General features: G+C 42.4%; 1 protein-coding gene across 2 annotated transcripts in view; it reads left to right on the top strand.

Annotated features, from left to right (window-relative positions):
* spire1a (spire-type actin nucleation factor 1a) overlaps positions 1–27,991 on the top strand; it is a 120,332-nt gene that overhangs the window by 30,839 nt on the left and 61,502 nt on the right. For both annotated transcript variants that reach the window (XM_060904750.1, XM_060904751.1), the window contains exons 3-6: positions 5,067–5,300; positions 16,060–16,185; positions 22,360–22,434; positions 22,687–22,851. In XM_060904750.1, the coding sequence (XP_060760733.1) occupies positions 5,067–5,300; positions 16,060–16,185; positions 22,360–22,434; positions 22,687–22,851 (600 nt within the window). The remainder of the gene's footprint in view (positions 1–5,066; positions 5,301–16,059; positions 16,186–22,359; positions 22,435–22,686; positions 22,852–27,991) is intronic.

The following is a 27,991-nucleotide window of genomic DNA, read 5'->3' as shown; positions in this document are numbered from 1 at the left end:
CTGTAATTTCTTGTTCAATCTATTTGTACAGTCAAACAGCTCTTTCACATTTTAGATCTGTTTTTTTTTGTGCTTTCACAACATTAGAGCTGTGTTACTTCTGCCTAGGGTGAAGTCATGTGCATTCCTGCTATTCTGCGTTACTGTGCAGCCTGTGCTGTTTAAACAACGCAATTACAGCTAGGAAAAATGAAGATTATGCAACCTTATGATGACCGTAATTCATTTTTTTTATATCAGTGATTTAGAATTGTCAAATTTTGATTAGCAAATTTTTTCTTCCTCCCCTTTCCTCCTAATCATATGCCTAATCATTTGCCATGTCCACTGATGTGGGATTAAAAACTCTAGAATATTTCTGCATTAACAGAAATCCAAAGCAATCGAGCAACAGCTCTTTCACATTTTAGATCTGTTTGGTTTTGCAACATTAGAGCTGTGTTACTTTTGCCGAGGGTGAAGTAATATGCATTCCTGCTATTGTGCATTACTGTGCAGCCTGTGCTGTTTAAGCAATGCAATTATAGCTAGGAAAAACTAAGATTATGATAATCATGATTCATTTTTTATATCGATTAGAATCATAAATTTGTATTGCGATATCTCTCCCCCCCCCAATCATATGCCTAATTGTTTGCTATGTGCACTGATGTAGTGAACACTACTATAGTAACAGGTTCAAACTAGGAAGTGGAAATTTATGTGGTGAACACAGACAAGTGGATTGATGCACACGGTGAAACTTCCCAGTGCAATTGTACTAAATATCAGCGCTCTTGGACTACTGCTCAACCAATCAGATTAGTGGACCAGAACGAACTGTTGTAAAAACCATAACTTGACTTTAGCTCCCATCACGTGACTGAAACATTGGGATAGATTAAACTGACGAGCAAAGAGCTTGCTCCATAATCCTATTCCTTCTAAAGATCACACAAGTCACTGCTTTGGATTTCTGTTAATGGCGAAGTAGTCGAGTTTTTATCCCATTTTGTCATGGTCCTCTGTCAATCGTAGCCTCTCATCTTTCATTTTTTTTTCTGTTCTACACTCATTACTTCGGAGTCACAAGGTCCTGAAATGAAATTGTATAATTGAAGAAAGAAGTTTTCCCTCAGTTGTTTTTATGTGTTCTCTGAGACAGTGTGTTCTTTCTTAGCAATGGTCTGTGGTTCACTTGGTTGCTCTCTTGACTCTCCAGCATGCCAGACTAGGGCTGGGCATTTCGACACGAAGGAAATTCACTCTGTGTCATGCCTGAAAAATATCGTGACCTGACGCTAAGCATTAAGCAGTGTCGTCTTGGTTGGTTTTAATTCAGTTATGTGGAGCTGATTAGGTCTGGAGTCTCTGAATTGCAGATGACTTGAAGGTTGAATCAGGAAGTTGAACATTTGATCAGTCATGCGTGTTGGAAATTGGTTCGAGTTAATTATTTCGACACTTCTGGAGTAAAAGTGATAGGCTAGTGATGAAGTTGCTGTAATGACCGGAAATAATGGAGACCAGGGGTTTCGGAAGCACGTTATTTCTCTCGTGAGGGGAATCGAGCCTCTTTTGGAGTATCTGTGGATCTTGTTCTCCAATTCATCTACGCCGAGTATAATTTTTCTCCTTTTTACTTATTAGCGCATGTAGCCGTAAGGCAGATGAGCTGTTGCCATGGCGTAGTGTCCGTCGTCCACAATTCAGTTAAATCGCATCTCCTCCGTCAATTCTGTTTGAAAGAACTCATCACTCCTCCGCACAAAACTTGGTGGTTGTTTTGTCAAATTTTTGCTAATAAGGAGTTCATAATTTGGCCAAAATAGCGAATTTTCCAGGCCTTTCGTAAGAATTGTATCTCCTCTCATTTCTCATCCGATTTCAGTTCTGAACAAAACTTGGTCCTTTGTTGATTGTTTATTTTCAGTTAAATCCTATCTCCTCCCTCAGTTCTCAATGGATTTCAGTTCTGATTGTTTCGTTTGAAAGAACTAGACCTTCTGCACAAAACTTGGTCATTGTATTGTCAAATTTTTGCTAGCGAACTGCTAATTAGGCCCCGGTCACACCGGCCGAACTTTGCTGGAGCGTTCCTTGAACGGTAGGGAGGGGGGGCCAAATTTCGACAACGCTCGTCACCGCGCACAAAATGGGAAAAAAATCGAAAACACGGGCGTTGGCTTTGCGGTGCACCGCTGAAGCCGGTGTTGGTTTAGCGGTAGCGAGCGTTGGTTTAGCGGTGACGCGAGCGTTGATATAGCGGCGTTCTGCGCATGCGGGCTTTGGCTCGGCGGGGGTATAAAGTTGGTTTAGCACCAATCATAGCAAGTCTCTCAGCATCCATGGTGATACAGTTTTACTGTAACTTTGAGCAAATTCGATATAGATGAGGTCTGAACTCAACGGCAGCTCGATTCCAAATGAGCTCCTGGTCCATTTCTCCCCGTATTTATAGCCAAATTCTGGTCCCGCTCTGACACCTCTATACCAACGCCAAACCAAAGTTCATCGCCGCCATGGATAGCTGCTTCAACGCCCGACGCCGTTCCAGCAACCCCGTGTCCGCTCGTAAAACGCTTAGAACCGCTCCACCGAAGTTTGTGCAACGTTTAATCGCCGCCCGGGCAACGCTGGCGAAGCAGCGGTGGTCCAGCGTTCAAGATTTCTGCATTGGCCTAGCGGACCCAAGCGTCCACGAACTTGCGTCTAGCGGTGCCAAACTTTGACTGGGCGTTGGTGGAGCGGGGGTGAACTTTGCCGGGGCGGAAAATTGCCCCCTCCTCACCGCTCGCAATATTTTGTGCAGCTCAAAACTTTCGGAGCGGTAGGAGGGCCCCTCGAGAAACATCAGCGGTGGCTGAGCGTATACGGCGTTGCTTTAACGGGGGCCAACTTTTAATAAACGGTGGTGAACGGTTACGAGCGGTGATGAATTTTTTTCACCGCTCCAGGAACGCTCCAGCAAAGTTCGGGCGGTGTGACCGGGGCCTTAGGTCGACTAAACAAATTTTGGGACTTCTCATTAGAATTGTATCTCCTCTCGCAGTTCTGACCCGATTTCAGTTCTGATCGATGTTTTGGGTGGATGTTCTGTCAGGGAACGAAACTTCGTCATTTATTAGTTGATTTTTTTTGTAAACAATTTGTTTACAACTTTTGTTTTCAATTAAATTGTATCTCCCTCAATTCTCAATGGATTTCAGTTCTGATTTTGTTTGAAAGAACTAGTCATTGTATATTAAACTTGGTCATTGTCCAATTTTTGCAAACAAATTATTAATGAGGTCAACTTTTAACAAATTTTCTTCTGTCTAGAATCGTATCTTCTCTTTCATTTATCATGCAAATTCAGTTCTGATCGATGTTTTGGGTCGATCTTCCGTCAGGGAACAAAATCGAATTCTTTGTTGATTTTCCTGTTGTAAACAGTTTGTCGTGGAGGTTGGTCCTCTCTCTCATTGTCGCATTTCAGTTCTGATTGATGCTTTGGTCGTCATGGTTGTTCTGATGGCAGGCCAGACGAGCAGCTACGTCCTTGACGTTCCGGTTAGTAAAATCCTCTTTACGACGCGATCTTCATTGGGGTCCGTGATTTATTTTGTCATGAAAGTCCGAGTTAGCTTTTTGCTGACATGTTGGTGACTTTGGTTAAAAATTTCTAACGTTACCCACGTTTGATTTACCTCCTGATATTGGCATCAATGAGATTTTAGCCTTTGCTTCATCTCTATCTCAAGACAACGATGCGGCAGCGCTTTACTCCTTTAGCCTGGCCCTGAAACTCGACTCTCGAAGCTCCAACTTTCATGCTAATACTGCTGTCTCTTCATCTCACGGATTGCTCTTAGATCATTACACATGTTACAACACACGTGTTTGTGTTTTCCTGTGGAGCTTTCCTTTAATAGCTTGCATTAAGTTATACCACAGCTGTCGGTGAACCTCGTTGAGTAATCGCCTGCTGCTCTAACCAAGAGCTCTGAGCGTTAGAGAGCTGTACTCGTCGTCTTCAGCTCTGCGAGTCCCTGGACGTCGTCCAATAATGAGAAATCAATTTGCAGAACGAGAACGTGGACATAGACGGACATTGTGGTAGCCAGTTCAGCTGTTGGATTCGGCGGATTAGATTACGCAATGCTAAATCAGCCAGGGTATTTATTTTCGTTCTGTCAGAGATTAACTTCAACATTGTGTACGAAGCATTTTTTTTTTTTCCAAGGCACCTGTGTCCCACATGCATGTGTTTCTCACACTGTGTTCAGTAGGCCTACACCCTAATCGCCCCTCCTTTTCGGCTACACCCTTTCATAACAAAGTTGCACAGGCTTTTGTTTATGAGAAGTGATAACACGCTTGGGCTGGACCGCTGATCGTGATGTGATTTGGTATTTCAACGCTATTGCTTGTTGGTATTTTGTTTGTAGCCTTAAAAAAAAAAAAAAACCATGAGCAATTTGTTGGCCAATGATTAGGCGATGAAAATGTTGTAGTATTCCACTCTCTTTTCATATGGAAAAACTCTCCACCAATCTCTGGAGCAGTTTTAACTGTTGTGGCTGTTTATAGCTGAGGTTTTCAGAAAAGCTTGACTGAGCAGGCCGGAGTTTGGGCTGTTTTTATGCCTTCGAGTTGGATACGATCCTCACTTGGCTTCACCTTACATGCCCTGTCCTCAAAGCACCAGTTCATTACCTGGAACCGATTGCTCTTTGGTATTGAATGCCACACCACTTTTCTGCTCCGTGTGTGTGTGTGCCAGCTTGGGCTTTATCAAATGTTTAGTGTCGCCAGTTCTACACCAAAAGTAGCCTCACTTTAGCGCCGATAATTGTGTTAGTACAACAAATGTCCTGGTCTGACTACATGATAACAGAGGACATCTTTGTATCTAGATAAACACACACCGATGGGCAGTGAAGTGGACATCTGGCTCCAGTGCCTGTGGTTTCACACACGCTGATTATTGAACCCACGATCTGGTTCTTGTACTGTAAATCCACTCTGTTGCTTAGGATTTGCCACAGTTTAGTATCACGCTTTTGTCCATTCTGTTCATCTGCACGTGTGCTTGTGTGTTGTAGGTGATCGAGTCTCTGGGCATTATGATTTACAAAGCGCTGGACTATGGGTTGAAGGAGAACGAAGAACGGGAGCTCAGTCCTCCCCTCGAGCAGCTAATTGACCTAATGACCAACATGGCCAACATGGAGGTAGACGCCTGCCCTGACGAAGGGTACGAAGCCAACGAGGAGGACGAGGGAGAGGAAGAACAGACGGAGGTCTCGAGCATCCGAGGCTACCGAGACATCATGACGGTAAAGCCTGTTTTATTCAGCAGCAGCACAGAGCAAGGTGAAAAATGAAAAAGTTGTGTAAGAGAAGCGCTTTATGATTTTTAAGGAGAACTGAAGGCAGTTTTTTTTTTTTTAAATCAAAATTCTATCTCACTTTATTAAATATCGGAATGCATTTTTGATCGCTATTTTGTCGCTGCTATAGCAAGTTATCTCATCTCATTATCTCTAGCCGCTTTATCCTGTTCTACAGGGTCGCAGGCAAGCTGGAGCCTATCCCAGCTGACTACGGGCGAGAGGCGGGGTACACCCTGGACAAGTCGCCAGGTCATCACAGGGCTGACACATAGACACAGACAACCATTCACACTCACATTCACACCTACGGTCAATTTAGAGTCACCAGTTAACCTAACCTGCATGTCTTTGGACTGTGGGGGAAACCGGAGCACCCGGAGGAAACCCATGCGGACACGGGGAGAACATGCAAGCTCCGCACAGAAAGGCCCTCGCCGGCCCCGGGGCTCGAACCCGGACCTTCTTGCTGTGAGGCGACAGCACTAACCACTACACCACCATGCCGCCCTATAGCAAGTTATGAGTATTTGAAATATGTTGTGTAATATATCAGTCCGTATGTCAAAGCGATGGCCGTAAACGAGATTCGTTGAGACCTGTGCGAGACATTGTAGGACGGAAGTAAAACGTACAGCGCAAATCAAAGCGACCGACATCTGCCGACGTTGTCAAAAGACGCGCACGCCCTCTTTCGAATGCTGACGTAATCAAGCCGGAAGTTTTGTTTGTTTTGATAGCAATCAGGAAAGTTTGAAAAAAGTTGGCAATAATCATTTAAACTCGTTTTTGTGCAATGTTTCGTTTGGAAAACAGTTTTCAAAATGGCGGCACTGACACCTGGCTGACACTTCACGTTTCAAAGTCTCGTGAAGATCGCGCGGATAAGCGATGCCTGCCGTGGACCAAACGAACTAAATTCAACACGGCTAAAAACCGAATAGGCCGATAAGTCTCATTATCTCTAGCCGCTTTATCCTGTTCTACAGGGTCGCAGGCAAGCTGGAGCCTATCCCAGCTGACTACGGGCGAAAGGCGGGGTACACCCTGGACAAGTCGCCAGGTCATCACAGGGCTGACACATAGACACAGACAACCATTCACACTCACATTCACACCTACGCTCAATTTAGAGTCACCAGTTAACCTAACCTGCATGTCTTTGGACTGTGGGGGAAACCGGAGCACCCGGAGGAAACCCACGCGGACACGGGGAGAACATGCAAACTCCGCACAGAAAGGCCCTCGCCGGCCACGGGGCTCGAACCCGGACCTTCTTGCTGTGAGGCGACAGCGCTAACCACTACACCACCGTGCCGCCCAGGCCGACAAGTATAATATTTAATTGCCAATACGAGTCACGATATAAGGTTACTAAAACCGAAAACGTAATTGAATAACACGTTAATTAAGAAATAAAGCAAGTTTAAAATGACTTCAGTTCTCCTTTAACACCCAGTTTCCAACTGTGCCAAGTAGAGCTGGGAATCTCTAGGCGCCTCAAGAGTTAGATTTTGATTCAGGGTCAGATGGTGTTTTATTTCTATGACCCAGTTTATGATCCCCCCCCCCCCCCCCCCCCCAACTTTTCATAATAATTCCACAAAATCCACCTCCATGTTTAAGATCTCATGTTATGCATTTAGTTTCCTACCAATAGGTTCTTTACACACGTCTGTCAGAAACACCTTGTTGAGAGAGACCTTCTGAGAGGAGAACGACCAGGGGTGGGTTTTCCGAAAGCCTCTTAAGGCCAAGAGGGTCTTTTAATTACCTCCTGAGATTCATCGTCAATATCGTAGCCCAGGTCGTTTGCTCTGAATTTGCGAGAGACCCGGATCACTCGTTCAAATCAAAGAACGACTCGCTCAGAGCTGAATACACAGAATGCACTGCACCTCCGAGGGACTCTCACAGTCAACGGGGGAAACTGGTGTTGAATTTGCTGATGGAGTTTAATTATTTTTCTAGTACGTTGCAAGTACATAGAGTTAATTATTAAATAAATATACGCAAAACATTATGAATATGTTTAAATGTTATGGAATTATGTATGGATATCGGAATGTCACATTATCACGACATTTTAATCAAATTTAACTCCATTATGCGAATGATTTAACTAATTTAGTGTCATAAATTAGACACGGGGTGGCACGGTGGTGTAGTGGTTAGCGCTGTCGCCTCACAGCAAGAAGGTCCGGGTTCGAGCCCCGTGGCCGGCGAGGGCCTTTCTGTGCGGAGTTTGCATGTTCTCCCCGTGTCTGCGTGGGTTTCCTCCGGGTGCTCCGGTTTCCCCCACAGTCCAAAGACATGCAGGTTAGGTTAACTGGTGACTCTAAATTGACCGTAGGTGTGAATGTGAGTGTGAATGGTTGTCTGTGTCTATGTGTCAGCCCTGTGATGACCTGGCGACTTGTCCAGGGTGTACCCCGCCTTTCGCCCGTAGTCAGCTGGGATAGGCTCCAGCTTGCCTGCGACCCTGTAGAACAGGATAAAGCGCCTACAGATAATGAGATGAGATGAAATTAGACACATTTCTGCACCTGTAACATTGTGTGTGTGAGAGAGAGAGAAGGAGAGAGGGGTTTTGATCTGTCTCTATCTCAGGAGATATATATGTGAGGTCAATTCAACCTCCTTAGGTAGAGACAGATCAAAACCTCTCTCGCTCTCTCTGCGCGCACACACACGTACAAGGAAGAACACTGCCCACGTGGCATTGTGGATAACAGTTGAAATAATCCTGACTGCATATTTGAGTAACAGTGAAATGAGAGCGGGCACGGGGAACACATTTACTTAATCATTTAGCTTATTATTTGCTCATTCTTTTGTGGGAAAAAAAATGCTTGGAATAAAAAACATTGCCCAACAATGTAAAATAGTTTCAATTATTAATTACTACATACATTATATATGTAATGCTTAATGACGACATAATATCTCATCTCATTATCTCTAGCCGCTTTATCCTGTTCTACAGGGTCGCAGGCAAGCTGGAGCCTATCCCAGCAGACTACGGGCGAAAGGCGGGGTACACCCTGGACAAGTCGCCAGGTCATCACAGGGCTGACACATAGACACAGACAACCATTCACACTCACATTCACACCTACGGTCAATTTAGAGTCACCAGTTAACCTAACCTGCATGTCTTTGGACTGTGGGGGAAACCGGAGCACCCGGAGGAAACCCACGCGGACACGGGGAGAACATGCAAACTCCGCACAGAAAGGCCCTCGCCGGCCACGGGGCTCGAACCCGGACCTTCTTATTGTGAGGCGACAGCGCTAACCACTACACCATCGTGCCGCCCCTGATATAATATATGAACATATTTTAAACACTTTTTTTATATTTCATTGTTTTTTGGTAAAAAAAAAAAAAAGAATGCCACATGACCTCATCGACTGGATTTAGCAACTACTAATGCCTATATTGCAAGGACGCGCTTCGTAATGCTCTTGCTCTTCAGCCTCCTTCTGATGAGCGAGTTTGGGAAAATCACGTACAGAGACAACATTTGTTGCTTCAGAGCGTCTCTCAACTCACTCTTTAGCCCAAAAGGGCAACATTATCGAGAAACCCACCCCAGACTGGTTGGAGTGGACAGGAAGGCTAGAGCATCTCTGATAGTCAGTCTTTACAACCATTATGAGCAGAAAAGCATCCCTGAAAGCAGAACACATCCACTTTTGTGGCAGGTTAGCTCCAACAGCACAAGATCTCCATCAGGTTTGACTCCTGTCGAGCCAAGAAAAGGAATCTGAAGCTATATTGGACAACTGGACTTATTATTGACTCAGTATTAAAATGCAGAGGTACCAACATTTATGCTTTAGCCGTCGCATTTAGTTTTTGACCCCTTGCTACTGTGATACAGGAGCGTATATTTTGCTTTCTCAATTATAGCGGTAATCAGACCCAACGTGAAATAAAATTCTTCTTGTGGAAAAGCCGATTCTCTGATTGGTGAAATGATGCAAAAGACAGATTTGTGGTTGCTGGACCTAGATTTTATCTCGGTAACATGTCCGTATGCAGGCTTTGGTTTCGTGAGCTAATAGAGCAGGATTTTGCATTTCTGGGTTGTTGAGCAGGTCGTTCAGTCATGAAAGTCGAAGTCCCTCCCGTGCCAGCACCTGGTATTCCCAAGCAGACTGAATACTAACCAGGTTAAGGCACACCGGGTGGCACTGATCTCCGTTTCGAAAGCCCTCAGCCTCTCGCCTTTTACATAGCTAGGGTTACAGTGAGGGGTCGGTCCTGTGGTAACTGCTGGAGTTTGACTCCTAGTAGAGGATATGGGTTAGATATCTCATATCATCTCTAGCCGCTTTATCCTGTTCTACAGGGTCGCAGGCAAGCTGGAGCCTATCCCAGCTGACTACGGGCGAAAGGCGGGGTACACCCTGGACAAGTCGCCAGGTCATCACAGGGCTGACACATAGACAACCATTCACACTCACATTCACACCTACGCTCAATTTAGAGTCACCAGTTAACCTAACCTGCATGTCTTTGGACTGTGGGGGAAACCGGAGCACCCGGAGGAAACCCACGCGGACACGGGGAGAACATGCAAACTCCACACAGAAAGGCCCTCGCCGGCCACGGGGCTCGAACCCGGACCTTCTTGCTGTGAGGCGACAGCGCTAACCACTACACCACCGTGCCGCCCTGGGTTAGATATGTTTGCACGTAATTTAGGAGAGGATAACTCAACTGTTATAGGCCAACGAACAACTTGGGATGTGTGATAAAATCGCTATACGGGCCGAACAGGCCAAAAATTACCAATCCAAGATGGCTGCCGGTAGCCATATTGAAAATATCAATTTTTGAACCACTCACCACAGAAGTATGGTGCAGTACCTCATTTTTTGGGGTATGGGGAATCCATTAGTGACGACATTTTCATGACTGAAGGAAAAGGGAACAAGCTATAGTCAAGGGCAAGGTAAAAAAAAAACACCAAAAATTGGCCAAAATTGCTGTTTCACAGAAAACATGGATGGCTTGAAGTTGAAGATGCATTCCTCAAGTTAGTAGTATTACAGTATTTTGGAAACAAAATGCTTTGCAGTTCATTGTAGCAAAGTCTTGACTAATATTAGTGATTTATCTTTCGGGAAAAGGAACAGGGCCACTCCCTCCACGGCATTTGTGTTGCTGCACCCGGCGGCGATACATCACTTTCCGGGCGCGTTCCCTATTTATTTATTTTTTTTCCTCTCCCCCTTCTCCATAACAGTCATAGATTGTAGTTTAATGATTTGTCTCTCTTTCTACGTCGTGTTCTGTTGGAAGTTTCCGTCAAACTGAATGTAATCTAGCAGAGAGTCGGACAGAAACTACACCGTGTGGACGTCAGTGGAAAAACCGCCGGTAAAACCACTTGTACTCCTGACGGCACATGAAAGCCAGCTAATAATGGCGACATTGGTACCGGGATTCCCATGGCGAGAAATTTAAACTCGACAAATTCTGAATGTTACGACGTGGGTTTCAATGTTGGGACTTGTACTATTATTATTCAAGAGGGAAAGGGATACATTTGTCTCGGCCTTTAAATATCAGTTCAGCCAGTAATGATGAAAATAAAATTAATGTCATAAATTTTAGGTGCATGCTCGTATTTTCACAATGTGTACTTTTTCATTTTAATCACCAGGTTTTTTTTTTTAAGGGACTAGAGTCCAAGTTGTTTATTTTTATCTGATCGGTCTGTCATCAGGCAATGAAAATGGGTCACGCTGCGCTGCATTGATTTTTGTATGCAGAATCTATTCATAACATTCACAGCATCTGTCTGATTTTCTCCAGTTTAATGCAAGTGTTGCATTCTCTGGTTCTCAGCTTGTCATTCCCTCATGCTCACACTCTCTTTCTATTTGAGGCAGTTTTTTTTCTGTTCTGTAATAAGAAGCTTCAGCTTTGCCTGAACCTGTTTACTAACCAAACAGCACAATAAGGTGGGAAAAGTGTTTTACGTCAACAGGATTGTGTATACTGGTGTTTCGCTCTGGCGTTGAAACGGAGTTGAATAGAATTAACAGAATACAAGTCATTTCTCAAAGCGTGTGACACAAGGCAACGATGGCCTTAAAGGAACAGTCCACCGTACTTCCATAATGAAATATGCTCTTATCTGAATCGAGACGAGCTGCTCTGTACCTCTCCGAGCTTTGCGCGACCTCCCAGTCAGTCAGACGCGCTGTCACTCCTGTTAGCAATGTAGCTAGGCTCAGCATGGCCAATGGTATTTTTTGGGGCTGTAGTTAGATGCGACCAAACTCTTCCGCGTTTTTCCTGTTTACATAGTTTATATGACCAGTGATATGAAACAAGTTCAGTTACACAAATTGAAACGTGGCGATTTTCTATGCTATGGCAAGTCCGCACTATAATGACAGGCGTACTAACACCTTCTGCGCGCTTCGGCACCGCATTGATACCTTCACCTCTCGGAGCTCCGTATCAATGCGCTGTCGAAGCGCGCAGAAGGTGTTAGTACGCCTGTCGTTATAGTGCGGACTTTCCATAGCATAGAAAATCGCCACGTTTCAATTTGTGTAACTGAACTTGTTTCATGTCACTGGTCATATAAACCTATGTAAACAGGAAAAACGCGGAAGAGTTTGGTCGCATCTAACTACAGCCCCAAAAAATACCATTGGCCATACTGAGCCTAGCTACATTGCTAACAGGAGTGACAGCGCGTCTGACTGCGTCTGACTGACTGGGAGGTCGCGCAAAGCTCGGAGAGGTACGGAGCAGCTCGTCTCAATTCAGATAAGAGCATATTTCATTATGGAAGTGCAGTGGACTGTTCCTTTAAAGTCAAAGTCGGATTTATTGTAATTACTCATATGAAATGAGTAGTGGTGGTAGTGAGCCCGACAGTGCTGCATTACACATTTAGAATTACAAAGACATGTAGGGGGTGTGGCTGGAATTTATTTTTACTCGTGTGTGTGTGTGTGTGTGTGTGTGTGTGTGTGTGTGTGTGTGTATCTGATGTGGCAGGGGGACATGAATACAAGGGTTATGAGCATATTTTAAAGCAAGCAGCTCTGGAATGAAACTTCCTGAAATGAAACAGCAGAATAGGGTTTAAAGATCATCTCCAGTTTCTACTGTTTCTGACAAGTGAAGCTCCGAGCTATTAAGGAAAGAGATGTCGCACATTCCGGGACGAGGTGGAGCACAGGGTTGGGTGCTCAAAAATGCAATTTAGCCAGTTGGAGGTGTTTATGTTGAACTTAAAAAAAAAAAAAGAAAAAAAACATTAAGGCTTTATGATGTGCACTCTGTTTCGACCTGTCAGTTTTTAACTTTGGGTTGGGGTTTTATGAGAATATTCCATTCCATTCCATTCCATTGCATGGCATTTGGCAGATGCTTTCATCCAAAGCGACGTACAACAAGCACAAAAGTCAGGTACAGGAAATGCTGAACTTATAGAAAAGAAAGTTCTAGTGCCAACTGAACAAGTTACAGAATAACACTTGGCGTAATATTCTGTTGAAGTACCAACAATCAGTAATCAGAATAGGTTAACAATCAAACTATAATCTGTCTCTCTGAGCAAACAGCGATTGAGCGACTCTGAGCTTGTAGAGAAAAACTTAACATGTTGTCATGGGCAAAGTGTAAAGGTTTGACTTGAAGTAATCCTAAATCTATTCATTCATTACACCAAGCCATTTATTATGATTTAGTATGCTGGTTTACCTCCGTCCGTCTGTCCGTAACACCCTTTTCCTCAGCAACCACAAATCATAGCCACTTGGCATTTGGTACCGAGCTTCAGCTTGTGGTTCTATACCGTGTATACCAGGGGTTTTCAAAGTGTGGGAGAGTCAGCCCCCCCTCCGAGAGCAAATAAACAATAGCGTCCCCCTTTACAATTTTGGTTGTTGCTATACTTAATGTTCCATTTGTATTTAAAAAAAAATGGTTGTTGTACACTTTTTTTTTTTCTTTTACACATTTTAAACATCTGTGCTTTTTGAAAACATCTTTTTTACACATTAAAACATCTGTGCTTTTTTAAAAACATCTTGTTTTACACATTTTAAACATCTGTGCTTTTTTAAAACCTCTTTTTTACACATCTGTGCTTTTTTAAAAACATCTTGTTTTACACATTTTAAACATCTGTGCTTTTTTAAAACCTCTTTTGTACACATTTTAAACATCTGTGCTTTTTTAAAACATCTTGTTTTACACATTTTAAACATCTGTGCTTTTTTAAAACTTTTTTTACACATTTTAAACATCTGCTTTTTTAAAAACATCTTGTTTTACACATTTTAAACATCTGTGCTTTTTAAAACATCTTGTTTTACACAGTTTAAACATCTGTGCTTTTTTAAAACCTCTTTTGTACACATTTTAAACATGTGCTTTTTTTAAAACCTCTTGTACACATTTTAAACATCTGCTTTTTTTAAAACATCTTGTTTTACACATTTTAAACATCTGTGCTTTTTTAAAACCTCTTTTGTACACATTTTAAACATCTGTGCTTTTTTAAAACATCTTGTTTTACACATTTTAAACATCTGTGCTTTTTTAAAAACATCTTTTTTACACATTTTAAACATCTGTGCTTTTTAAAACATCTTGTTTTACACAGTTTAAACATCTGTGCTTTTTTAAAACCTCTTTTGTACACATTTTAAACATCTGTGCTTTTTTAAAACATCTTTTGTACACATTTTAAACATCTGCTTTTTTTAAAACATCTTGTTTTACACATTTTAAACATCTGTGCTTTTTTAAAAACATCTTGTTTTACACATTTTAAACATCTGTGCTTTTTTAAAACCTCTTTTTTACACATTAAAACATCTGTGCTTTTTTAAAAACATCTTGTTTTACACATTTTAAACATCTGTGCTTTTTTAAAACTTTTTTTACACATTTTAAACATCTGCTTTTTTTAAAACATCTTGTTTTACACATTTTAAACATCTGTGCTTTTTAAAACATCTTGTTTTACACAGTTTAAACATCTGTGCTTTTTTAAAACCTCTTTTGTACACATTTTAAACATCTGTGCTTTTTTAAAACCTCTTTTGTACACATTTTAAACGTGCTTTTTTTAAAACCTCTTGTACACATTTTAAACATCTGCTTTTTTTAAAACATCTTGTTTTACACATTTTAAACATCTGTGCTTTTTTAAAACCTCTTTTGTACACATTTTAAACATCTGTGCTTTTTTAAAACCTCTTTTGTACACATTTTAAACATCTGTGCTTTTTTAAAACATCTTGTTTTACACATTTTAAACATCTGTGCTTTTTTAAAAACATCTTTTTTACACATTTTAAACATCTGTGCTTTTTAAAACATCTTGTTTTACACAGTTTAAACATCTGTGCTTTTTTAAAACCTCTTTTGTACACATTTTAAACATCTGTGCTTTTTTAAAACATCTTTTGTACACATTTTAAACATCTGCTTTTTTTAAAACATCTTGTTTTACACATTTTAAACATCTGTGCTTTTTTAAAACATCTTTTGTACACATTTTAAACATCTGCTTTTTTTAAAACATCTTGTTTTACACATTTTAAACATCTGTGCTTTTTTAAAACATCTTGTTTTACACATTTTAAACATCTGTGCTTTTTTTTTTTTTTTTTTAAACATCTTGTTTTACACATTTTAAACATCTCATATCATCATTAGCGAGCACCTCTTGGCATACAACACACTGTGGCAGTGGAGCATCTTCAGATCCAGTCCATGAAAATCCAAACTTTAAATAATCGTGGTCATACTTCCTTCTTTTTTTGCTTGGCCCAGACTCTGTCTCCTCACTCACTGTAGCTTTAGGTACTAAAAATCCATCCATTTTGTCTCTGGGCAAAGGCTAGCTGAAGTTCGCTAAATGTCCGCAATAGTAACTTATTCTGGTTTATTTTTCCTCACGTTGTGCCCCCCTGAAGAACTCTGGTGCCCCCTAGGGGAGGCGCGCCCCACACTTTGAAAAGCCCTGGTGTATACTGTTTTCAGGTCTGTTGCACGTTGACTTCCTGTTTACCAGCTGAATGTATTTATGAAACCTTTCGTGTGGATTTACAAAATTTTTGTAACACTTTTCTCAGCAACTACAAATCAGAACTGCTTGATATTTGGGACCGAGGTTCAGCTTGGGGTTCTATACCGTGTATACCGTTTTCAGGTCTGTCGCGCATCAACTTCCTGTTTACCGACTGAATGTATTTATGAAACCTTTCGTGTGGATTTACAAAATTTTTATAACACTTTTCTCAGCAACTACAAATCACAACTGCTTGATATTTGGTACCGAGCTTCAGCTTGGGGTTCTATACCGTGTATACCGTTTTCAGGTCTGTCGCGAATCAACTTCCTGTTCACCAACTGAATGTATTTACGAAACATATAGCGTGGGTTTTGACGCTATTTCAAGAAGCGAAATGCTATTTCAAAATGAGAGTTTCCCAGGATGCTGTTTGAAATCCCTCGGGAGAGACACTGCTCTTTACTTACTTGTTTCAGGGTTAATTATTTGTTGAAGTCAACATTCATAATAAGTGTCCTATTCCTTCGATTGCTTGCATTCTGATATAAATGAGATATGTAAGTGAACAGTAGCTCACAGTTGATCTTGTCTTATACTAGATCACTAGATTTGAGCGTGTGAATCCTTTTCTTTCTTCAGCTCTGCACATCCCACCTTCCGAGTTCATCAGACGCTCCTAACCACTACCAGGCCGTGTGCCGAGCGCTGTACGCCGAGACCAAGGAACTCCGGACCTTCCTGGAAAAGATCAAGAATGCCAAAGAGGTGATTCTTCAGACCTTGTGATGTTTCTGTTTGCACACTGCTACATTTCCCAATGTACAGCTTCTAAAATTACTCCCATCCTACATCCAGATTTTACTCCTCACATCTGTGGGTGGCTAGAGAGATAGAAAGCAAAGCTAGGGAAACAAAGTGGGGGTGAAAATGCATGCCATGACCACTGTTTCCAAAGACTTCACTCAATATGTCATGATATAATTTGTATTTTTCAAAAAAAATATGAGAGATCTTTGTGACATTTGGCTCAAAACGGCGTTTATTATGTCTGGAACTGATCTAAGGACGATTATGGGTGTAGGCATGAATTTGAAATTATTCCTTCAAAATTAAATTGCTGGAAGAGAACATGTATTTTCTTCTTAAGGAACATATCACGACAAGGTGTCCTGGAAATAGGAACGCATATCCAAGCTAACGTGTTCGTGTTGCCACCCTGAATTGGATTATTTTCCTATGAGGCATCTCCTGAAGTATTTTATTACCTCTGCCAAGGAGGTTATGTTTTTGGTAGCGTTGGTTTGTTTGTTCGTTTGTTGGTTGGTTGGTTGGTTGGTTTGTCTGTTAGCAATATTACGGAAAAAGTTGTGAACGGATTGCTCTGAATTTTTTTCCAGAGGTGTGACTGGGCACAAGTAACAATCCATTAAATTTTGGCGGTGATCCGGATCACCTTCTGGATCCCGGATTTTTTTTTAAAGGATTCTTGGCGGAGGTCCGCGCTCTCCGAGTGCTTTTCTAGTTTATTTTTTATTCCTCTTGTACCACAGCAGTTTGCTGGCAATTTCAATTTTTTAAATCGTCCGTTTTTAAACAATTAGTTCTGTGAAACATCCACGAGAAGTTCTTACCTGTCGTCACTTACTATAAACAGTCAAACGCTGGAAAGGGCTCTGTTCTGAAGACTTTCCCGTGATGGAAAAATACTCACTGTTAGAACAAGCACTGACACTGGAGACTCCTTCCAGAAATGTTACGTAAACCTCTACTTGCAGAAAGCTTTGCATCAACGTTTCTGTGTTTTTTCTTTGTTAAATCGCAAGTTTTAATATTTCATTGCTTTATTTGGTTTAGATTACACTACCGTTCAAAAGTTTGGGGTCACCCAGACAATTTTGTGTTTTCCATGAAAAGTCACACTTTTATTTACCGCCATAAGTTGTAAAATGAGTAGAAAATATAGTCAAGACATTTTTCTGGCCATTTTGAGCATTTAGTCGACCCCACAAATGTGATGCTCCAGAAACTCAATCTGCTCAAAGGAAGGTCAGTTTTATAGCTTCTCTAAAGAGCTCAACTGTTTTCAGCTGTGCTAACATGATTGTACAAGGGTTTTCTAATCATCCATTAGCCTTCTGAGGCAATGAGCAAACACATTGTACCATTAGAACACTGGAGTGAGAGTTGCTGGAAATGGGCCTCTATGGAGCACTTGCATGTGACGTCACAGCCGATCCAGATTGTGACAGACGCCATCTTGTCGGTCAAACGCCATATTTCCGCCTTCTACTTCTACCTTTTCTTCTGGAAAAACCTACTATATACAATTCTACTACAACGGCTGCAAGCTCTCCCTACCTGTGCACGGTTTTTATGTTTTTTTGTGTGTATTTTTGCGTGTTGTTCGTCTGTACCGGACTTCAATATCCACTACAACCATATGGACTTACTGGACATTGGTTTCCAGCAGAAAATGACGGTTTGTAGCGATTTCCATCGCATGCACAACATTCCGGACGAGAGAGAAAAAAAAAAACATTCCGGACGAGATAGCGAGACCAGCGGGGTCTCCGTGGATTGTTATTGGAAGCAAAGCTAAGGAGGCGGCGCCGGGAGCGGAAGCAAAAGCGAGTCAGAGTTGACTAAGCTCAGAAAACAGCCACTCAAATCTCCACTGCGAAGCGTCTACCTCTCCAACACCAGGTAAACAAGACGGACGATTTGGAATTACCTTATTCTATTCTATAATCGGCTGGTCAGTGCTATACTCAATACTTAAGTGACTTACCCATCCAGTGAGGATCATTTTCTTGTTTACAAGATGCCACATCTGAGTCGCTGACAAATCCTGAATTTCTGTAAAGATAACTGTCCAGAGATTTATAAGCACGCAGTGCTTCACCACTGAACAGCGAGGGAAAGTTAATGAGGTAATTATACACGTCCGGGTATTCCACCTCTGGCAGTTCAACATCCACTGACACGGTCGTGAAAACTCCGTCCGGAAAGCCATAAGGGTCACTAATCTGTAGGTCGTTTATTTTAGACATATATCTAGTTATCTGTTCATTAGAAAAATGAGCCGTGTAGTCCGTCGGTTGAAATTGATCCATTCTGTACACGAGTGCAGCAGTATTCAGCTGTGCTGTTGACCGACAAGATGGCGGCTGTGTACTTTCCGGTCATGTGACTGCAAGATCTCTATACACCTATGGAGATATTGCACCAAAAACCAGACATTTGCAGCTAGAATAGTCATTTACCACATTCGCAATGTATACAGTGGATTTCTGATTAGTTTAAAGTGATCTACATTGAAAAGAACAGTGCTTTTCTTTCAAAAATAAGGACATTTCAAAGTGACCCCAAACTTTTGAACGGTAGTGTATGTGGAATGTGGTGTGTTAGAAACGATAACGTATTAAAATGTGTGTTAATATAATTTAGAAGTACTGCTGAAACGACTCAGAGCTGCTGTTAGAGGTTTTGAGAATTCACCAAGTCTGAATTGTGGTGTATCATTAATACCACCACAGAGGTAAGAAGGGAAGCTCCGTGTTTTAATGTCTGAGCCAGACTAGTGTAATAATCACCTCTGTATCCTACCCGGGGTTAAACTTCAACATGGATTAGCAGAAGGTTTTCCCTCCACCACTCCAGCTGTTTGCTGAGGGTTTGGCCCAGTCTGTGTCCTCATGACTACTCCCAACACCGACACCAAGAAGGCTCTCGTCCACACTCGCGCCATGGGTTTGTCTGTGTTCTGGGTGTGTCGCCTCTGGCTATTTTAAAACTACCTAGCAACTCTGTCTCTTGCTGAACAGAGTTCTACTTACATCACAGAGAAGCTGAGAAATGATTCAGTATTGCATAAACCAGGGGTTCTGAACCTTTTCTACTTTAAGTCCCACCTGTTCATACTTGTAACGAGTCGGGGCCCATTTAAAAAGATCCCCAATTATTTTGGCTCATCTATTCTATTAGAATCTAATCTACTGTAAAGTGTATTAATGGGATGCGACATCGCTCCCTGTGACAGACGGGAGCCCAGGAATTAAATAAACGCAATAAAACCACTGTTTTTAATTGTACGTATTGTATTTAAAACTGTATGGATGTGCCAGAAGCCAAACCATGCATGCAGGACATTCTCAGTCAAAGGGATTAATGATCCAAAAGTGGAGTCTGGTCCATTAACACAAGAACTTATTGCCATGTTGGTGTTATTAAAACCAAGACTTGGATATAGAACCCACTCGATGGGATTAGATCCTTACACGCCAACAAAGAAGGATTTTTCCTACGAGTTGTAAAATGATCCATCCGTTGAGTTCCCCGACATCTCAAACTACCTGGTGCTGCAGACGTCGTTCTACATGGGGACATAGATGAAAACCTGGAAGAGCATGGAGGAGTACAACTTTTTATATGTGGCTGGGTTAAAGATCTGGGGATCAGGACGCTACAAGATAGACGGCGCTAGACGCATCTAAGTGCAGGAAGAGTGTTTATTAGCAGGCGTGATCTTTACAAAAGCAAAACATGAAGCAGAGTATTTAAACAGTGTTAGAAACCAACGTGACCGTGATGATGATGATGATGATGATACTTCGCAAAGCCTCTGTGAAAACAACATCCGTATCTGCGCATACTGATTGCGCTCAAATCAGTATCAGGTTTTTCCCATAACGACTGGGTCCCAAGTGCGTGCACAACGTGCTCCGTGAGCAAGCACGGCCGCTCGAGCTGCGCCAGATTCAAGTGCACAAAGGCGTGACGGTCAAGTGTTCACCTGCTGCGTGACCACAACTTTTAGCTCGCGTGTATATCGCCATCAAAATGCCTCATTTTCTTCGATAACCCATCGCAAAACATCACGTGCTGTAGTGTGACCGTAGCTTAATGAGGTGGGCGTGACTTCAGATGCAACCCAACAATCATACCCGACTACTAGTAAAAATTTGCTTCGACTTGGGGGGGGGGATTTGCGGCACACTAGATAGAACATGATGTACAGGGCTGCGATAAGTGCTATCAAGTTCTGAGGCTATATTTATTAAAAAAAAAGACTGAACAAACGTTCCTTTCATCTTCCCATGATCATCTAGAAAGTTAGATGATGCAATTTCCTGTTGAACGTGTGGAATATTCCGACTAATTAATGCAGGTGGAGTGTGTTCAGGTAACAGGGTTGAGTGAATGGAACACTGAAATGCATAACCTGTCATGGATGACTCATGGAAAAGGATATTTCAAGCATGAAAGATTCACACTAGGGGAAGGCAGTGTGACCGTACGCATCATGATGTATATACGGTTCCTTGCAATCAGCTAGCAAAACAGTAGCGTTGATTTAAAAAAAAAAAAAAAAAAAGGTTGATTTATTTTTTGAAAATTCAGTGCTCGGTATGAGCTGCTGAAATATTTTTCGGCACCAGTGGTTTGAGATCACGATACAGTAGAACAGCCATATATTTTAGGACTCGTCATGATGTATGTCGTATTCCTATGGTAAATATTTGGACAATGGGCGGCACGGTGGTGTAGTGGTTAGCGCTGTCGCCTCACAGCAAGAAGGTCCGGGTTCGAGCCCCGTGGCCGGCGAGGGCCTTTCTGTGCGGAGTTTGCATGTTCTCCGAGTGTCCGCGTGGGTTTCCTCCGGGTGCTCCGGTTTCCCCCACAGTCCAAAGACATGCAGGTTAGGTTAACTGGTGACTCTAAATTGAGCGTAGGTGTGAATGTGAGTGTGAATGGTTGTCTGTGTCTATGTGTCAGCCCTGTGATGACCTGGTGACTTGTCCAGGGTGTACCCCGCCTTTCGCCCGTAGTCAGCTGGGATAGGCTCCAGCTTGCCTGCGACCCTGTAGGACAGGATAAAGCGGCTACAGATAATGAGATATTTGGACAACAGTTGCACTTATCTTTGGGAAGAGCTAATGTTGCCCTCATAATTGAGTTACAGTAACCTTTTGACTGTGGTTTATTTGCCAAGGAAGATGTGCAGCCAATTGAAATCGGGCTTGTAGTACTCGAGTCCGATTTGTGACTCGACTCGGACTTGTGTGTTAACTGCATTCGGACTCGCAAACTGGAGACGAGGGCTCGGATTTTTCCTTTATTTTTTGCAACATGCCAATATATCTACATTAATTTTTGTACTTTTGTGTGTCACACCTGTGTGCCTTGGTGCGTGCATCAGATAGACTCAAGTGCGCTCCGGACAGCGCGTACGCCAAGCGGACTCCCATGCGCGCGTCGTAAACAACTCGCACCTGCACAGGATGAAGGCGCAATCAGCGCGCCGATATATAAAAACTGTGAAAATATACTTACTTTGCGAAGTATTGAGTTGCATTCTTGATGCATTACCAAGCCTTATTTTCCTTGTTTGGTTTCCTGATCCCTGATTTCCTGTTTCTCATCTTTGATTCTGCTGAGTCTACGATAGCCTGTTTGTGCCTCGCTCGACCTATCGCTCGTTTGACGATTTTGCCTGCCGTTTTGGATTGTTTACCGTCTTCACTTGTATTAATAAACACACCTTCTGCACTTACATCCGTCTCCCGACCATCTCTGACAGAATACTTCATGCTAAAACGGCCACCGTCACATGGTGCGGTCGGAGTCTTGGACTCAACTCTGATCAATAGCGGACTCGACTCGAATTTTTTATTATTATTATTTTTTAATTACTTGGACTTGAACACCAGGGACTTGGACTCTAGGTTTAGTGACTCAGCTACAACACTGGTTCAAATGCTCCATGAGCTGCGTATTGAGTATGTCGCAAACATCCAGATTAATGTTGAGCAAGCCCTCGGTGTGTCCTACTCCCAAAAATGACTGACTTGCCTTTTTATAAAAACCAGGATGCATTAAATCCTCAGTTGTCACATATAAATTGTCTTTTTCTTCTCTCCCCCTCCCCTCTTCTGTCAGAATTTGCGGCGTATGGAGGTAGGAACTCCCGAGGAACCTGTCCGAGACCTGAACGAGCTACAGAATGACGATTGGGTAAACCCCTGCTTTTTATAACAAGCTTAAATATAAAAATTAGACTTGGATTCTTGGAGTGCTACCAATGAGTGTGTTGGGTATTGGTGTAGGTTTATAGTGAGTCATAACTCTGTAGTGTGTGTAGGTGTTGGGTGATGCCTGTTTATAGATGTGTGTGTAAAAAAACTGACCAAAAAAGTGATTTTAAATTCATTTTTTTTTTATTTAAATAAATTTGGTGATGTTTGCATTTCTGTTCCATTTATGCAGGCTCGGTTCTGGGTGCAAGTGATGAGGGACCTGAGAAACGGTGTGAAGCTGAAGAAAGTGCAAGAGCGACAGTACGACCCTCTGCCCATCGAGTACCAACTCACTCCCTACGAAATGCTCATGGACGACATCCGCTCGAAGCGCTACAAGCTCCGCAAAGTCATGGTATGTGTGTGTGTGTGTGGGGGGGGGGTGCTTCCTGTCTTTAGCTTGATACTTCAGAAAATCAGTGATCTTGTGTTGCTAATTGAGAGTATGCACGTAAAAACAACACAAAGATTTGTCAAGCCAGAAACCTGTTCTGTGAGACAAAAGAACAGGTACTAATAAATTTAATAAGGATTCTGCGGTGCATTCATTTAGATGGGCAGGTCTTATTTTCCTTGGTATGCGACGACGTCGCTCGCAGTGATGAGCATCCTGTTGTTTTCTGACCTTTTGAATGTGCATTTTGGTCATTTCGTTCTGTCCGCACCTCACATTCCGACTGAGGCAATTAAATGTAAATGGCGCAGAGCAAAGGTGTTGGTATTTTTCTAAAGCTTAATTAATCGCAAAATAAAATGAGAACGTTTATGTAAAGAATTAAAGCACCGTGGAAAAGCACTAGCAACAGGGTGGAGTGATGATACCGGACACAAAGTGGAGTAACTTGCCACCCAAAAGTGGATTATTAGCACGTCTTGAAGTGCATAATTCCTCTTTGACCTTCATCCAGTTCTTGTTATTACGCCGTTTTTTTTTTCCTTCCTCTTAATTGAAGTAAATCACCCCCAGAAAAAGACGTGCAGTTTGTCATGTCGTCGAGAAACTGCAAAAGGTTTTTCTTTGTCCTAAAGTTGTTTCAACACCTTCCAAAAACGTGAAATAAACCACTTCTCCTCCTTGAAGAAAACGTAATGACCGTTCAAATCGATGAATAAAAACCGGATTATTATGATTATTATTATCAGGCTGTGTAATCTTGCCGTGTTCGAAATCACTCACTGTGTAGCGGACTATGTAGTGAGTTCGTCATTTTGTAGTGCCGTCCGAACGTATAGTGAACATTATTACACCTTTTATAGTGCGCTCAAAGTATCCCACAATGCATCATGAAAAGTAGTGTACAACCGACGGTCACTAACCAAGCAATATATCCCATCATGCATTGCGGTCGCGCTGAAAAATCAAATCAAAAGCCTAAAATTTGATTTAGTAAAAGGCAGCGGCAAAGAAAAAAGAAAGCATTCAGCCTTGATTTAAGAGAGCTGAAAGACGCAGCAAAGTACTTTGTATTGATATTAATGTGGGAAATGCGCTCAGTATAATATGGATTTATCACTAAAATATGCGCGTGTATTTGTTATTTTGAAAACCCGCCAGCCGACTGATCTGGCACGTTTTAATTGTGCGACAGTAATGACGTAAATAACGTTGCAGCGGAGTAGTGTCCGAAAGCGTTTTTTTTTTTTTTTTTTTCATTTTACCAATGAGCTCACTATAGAGTCCTCTATATAGTAATTCCCTCATGGGCGATTGCTCTAAGACAACGAGGGAGGCTCAGCCTCCTCTAAAAATGACGAACATCGTGTAGGATGAATTGCGCTAGGCTTATGTTATAGCCGACCTTATAACATTGCTATTTCAGATCCAGAATCATAGAAATATATGTGCTCAACCCAACTACAGTGCGAAATCATTCCGTTATAACTTTCCCCAGTTCGCCTAATGTGTGCGTGAGTTTTTCCCCCTCGTGACAGCGCGATGCAGCCCAGCCTCAGTGCACTTCAATGGCATTTGGGAGCTCTGCGCTTTCAATATCAAAATGCAAGACGGTTATTGGACAAATACTGCGAAAACGCCCGCCCACGGAGTCTCACGGACTCCCAGCCTCAGTGGACTTCAGTGGCATTTGGGAGCGATGCGCTTCTCAATCTCAAAATGCAAGACGATTATTGGACAAATACTGCAAAAATGCCCGCCTACGGACTCCCAGCCTCACAGTGGGAGGGACATGGCAGTTTCCACGAGGAGACTGGTGATTGGTGAAAGCGGCCGGATATTTTCTTTGATTGACAGCTCGTTTCAAATATAGACAGGCAGCGGTGAATTTCAGTTCAGTCCCATACGGATTCGCTAGTGCTGTGGTGTATTGTAAGAGATCAGCTTACATTTCGATTTCATTCATTACATACGGTTTCTACCAGCTTTTTTAGTTTGTATATATTTTCATTGTAAATAAAGTGTAAATATAGTGTTGTCAAGTTTGCTATCTTAGTTCCAGAAATTTCGTTTATTTGAGTGACTGAACTTGAACTTGAGGGGGCTAGTCAGCTAGCAAGAAAGCTGCGCACGGATGCCAAGCATTGCTGATTTAATTTTGGTGAAGCCATTTGCCAGTCTTCCTTTCGAGGAAAAAATTAAAATTAAAGAGCAGGGTAGACCAACGCCTCAAACTGACTTGGTGAAAAAGGTAGGGAATAATACTCGTTCCTTTCAGCTCTCCTGGTACGAGAAAGTGAATTGGCTAACAGCAAGTGACCCACATCAACAACAGTAAATAGGCTACTTTAGTAATATGTCATGGATGGACCAAAAATATAGACTCTATTTAAAATGTTTATGCTGAGTATATTATATTGGAATATATATTTTTCTGGATATGAATTAAACACAGCTACAATTTGGAAAACATTTTTAAACAAAAACACAGCCGAGAACATTTCACACTACAGACCTGGATTAAAAGTGAAGGGTTATCAAAATTGTCAATAAAACATTTCTCAGTCAAAATAAGTAAAATATAGGGAAAGTGTCATTGAATGAAATGTGTGGCACCCAGCTCTATATTTGGCTCCCCAAGGTCAGTGCTTGTGCCTATTCCAGAACACTCTGCTGTTACTGCTGAGGTTCCTGACAAAGAGCTGCTTTCAATAATGATCAATTTTTAAACAACATGCCACAATTTTAAAATATAAAATGTTAAAATATACCTCCCCAACACCACCATCATGTATATTGGACAGTAGGCTAATGGGCCAAAAGAACCTGTTATTTCACAGTTTGTGACGCTGCCAACAATCAGCCAGATCAGAGGCAAGAGTATGGGCAAAATTTGTGTTTTTTTTCTTTTTTCTTTTAAAATCTGGAAATATCGTAACCGACCAGCCTCCCCTGTTTGAAAGACTATCAGTCGCCACTGATAGTGAGTAGGGAGTAGTGAATGAGGTGAGTGGTTTTGGACACAGGGTTAGCTGTAATCGTGTTTCGAGAGCACAGGGTGCACAGTAACGTGCAGTAGTAGGATTGTGCATGACTTTACGGTAGACAGAAGTAACACAGCTCTAATGCTGCGAAAACACGTAAACAGATGTAAAATGGGAAAGAGCTGTAGTGTACAAATAGATTGAACCAGAAATCAGAGCTCTCTTTTTACGGACTGCTGAAAGATAAAGAAAAATGAAGGTAGTACAAATGTTCAGAAAGGATTATTAAGAAAAGGCCTATTTGTTATTAGCCATCTTCATGTTTCAAAAAATGAATATTTTAGTTAACAGGCTATTATACTTTACTCCAACCTTTACAAATGTAGGTAAATATTTATTGGTGGTTATTAAGAATGAATGATTGATTTTTTTTTTTCACCTAATTTAACAAAAGGAATATTTAAGTTGATAAAGAATACAAAAATAAATGTTGCATTGTTGGTAATAAAGTTTTCAAATTGAATTGTGAATTAGGTGGATCGTTACATGCCTACATATCAGCATCTATACAAATGATGACGTACTAGAACAAGCACATTAATATAAACCTTGGATTTGAGTTGCAACCAGAACTGTTGTCCAAGCCATGCTGTTCTAGAAGACGGTCAGTTCCAACACAGTCATTTTATTTGCTTCTAAAACCATTGGGAGAACCCAAGGATATCTTGAATGAGCTCCAGTCATCTGAAGCACCATGAGCTTCATAATGTAGTGGTTGGCAGTGTCGCCTCACAGCAAGAAGGTCCGGGTTCGAGCCCCGTGGCCGGCGAGGGCCTTTCTGTGTGGAGTTTGCATGTTCTCCCCGTGTCTGTGTGGGTTTCCTCTGGGTGCTCCGGCTTCCCCTACAGTGCAAAGACATGCAGGTTAGGTTAACTTGGGTCAGCAATGGGCTGAAGTGTCCTTAGCTGCCCACTGCTCTGGGTACGGTATGTGCGTGCGCTCATTGCTGGCGTGTGTGTTCTCACTGCTTCAGATGGGTTAAATGCAGAGGAAACATTTCACTGTGCTTAAGTCTGTGCTTGAGGGTACGTGTGATAAAGGCTTCTTGCTTGCTTATGCACCTGTTTAGAGAAATATTTGCTGAAGTTTTTTCTGCAAATCATTCTTCCACAGTTGATTCATACATTTGGATGTGTCCTCGTGTGCATGATACATTGAAACAAATGAAAATAGGATCTTATTCTCTCTCGCCTCGCTCACTCATCTCTTGCTCACTCGTTCATGAGTCTCTCTCTCTCTCTCGTCTCTCGTGCCTGTGTGTCTGTCTCTCTCTCTCTCTGGCTTGTCTTTCGCTCCTGTGTGTCTCTCTCTTTCTTTGGCTTGTCTCTCGCTCCTGTGTGTGTCTCTCTCTCTCTCTCTCTCTCTCTCTCTCTCTCACGCTCTCTCTCTCTCATCTCTCGCTTCTGTGTCCGTCTCTCTGTCTCTTGCTCCTGTGTGTGTCTCTCTCTGGCTTGTCTCTCGCTCCTGTGTGTCTGTCTGTGTCTCTCTCTCTGGCTTGTCTCTCGCTCCTGTGTGTCTGTCTGTGTCTCTCTCTCTCTGGCTTGTCTTTCGCTCCTGTGTGTCTCTCTCTCTCTGGCTTGTCTCTCACTCCTGTGTGTGTGTGTCTCTGTCTCTCGCTCCTGTGTGTGTGTGTCTCTCTCTCTCTCTGGCTTCTCTCTCTCTCTGGCTTCTCTCTCTCTCTCTCTCTCTCTCTCTCTCTCTCTCTCTCTCTCTCTCTCTCTGGCTTGCCTCTCGCTCCTGTGTGTCTCTCTCTCTCTCTCTCTCTCTCTCTCTCTCTCTGGCTTGCCTCTCGCTCCTGTGTGTCTCTCTCTCTGGCTTGCCTCTCGCTCCTGTGTGTCTCTCTCTCTCTTGCTCCTGTGTGTGTGTCTCTCTCTCTCTCTGGCTTGTCTCTCGCTCCTGTGTGTCTGTCTGTGTCTCTCTCTCTGGCTTGTTTGTCTTTCGCTCCTGTGTGTCTCTCTCTCTGGCTTGTCTCTCGCTCCTGTGTGTGTGTGTGTGTGTGTCTCTCTCTCTCTCTCTCTCTCTCTCTCTCTCTCTGGCTTGCCTCTCACTCCTGTGTC

Source organism: Neoarius graeffei, chromosome 22, assembly GCF_027579695.1.
Source record: "Neoarius graeffei isolate fNeoGra1 chromosome 22, fNeoGra1.pri, whole genome shotgun sequence".
Classification (NCBI taxonomy): Eukaryota; Metazoa; Chordata; class Actinopteri; order Siluriformes; family Ariidae; genus Neoarius; species Neoarius graeffei.
The sequence above is the reverse complement of the archived record's forward strand: the minus strand, read 5'-3'. Positions and strand labels throughout refer to the sequence as shown.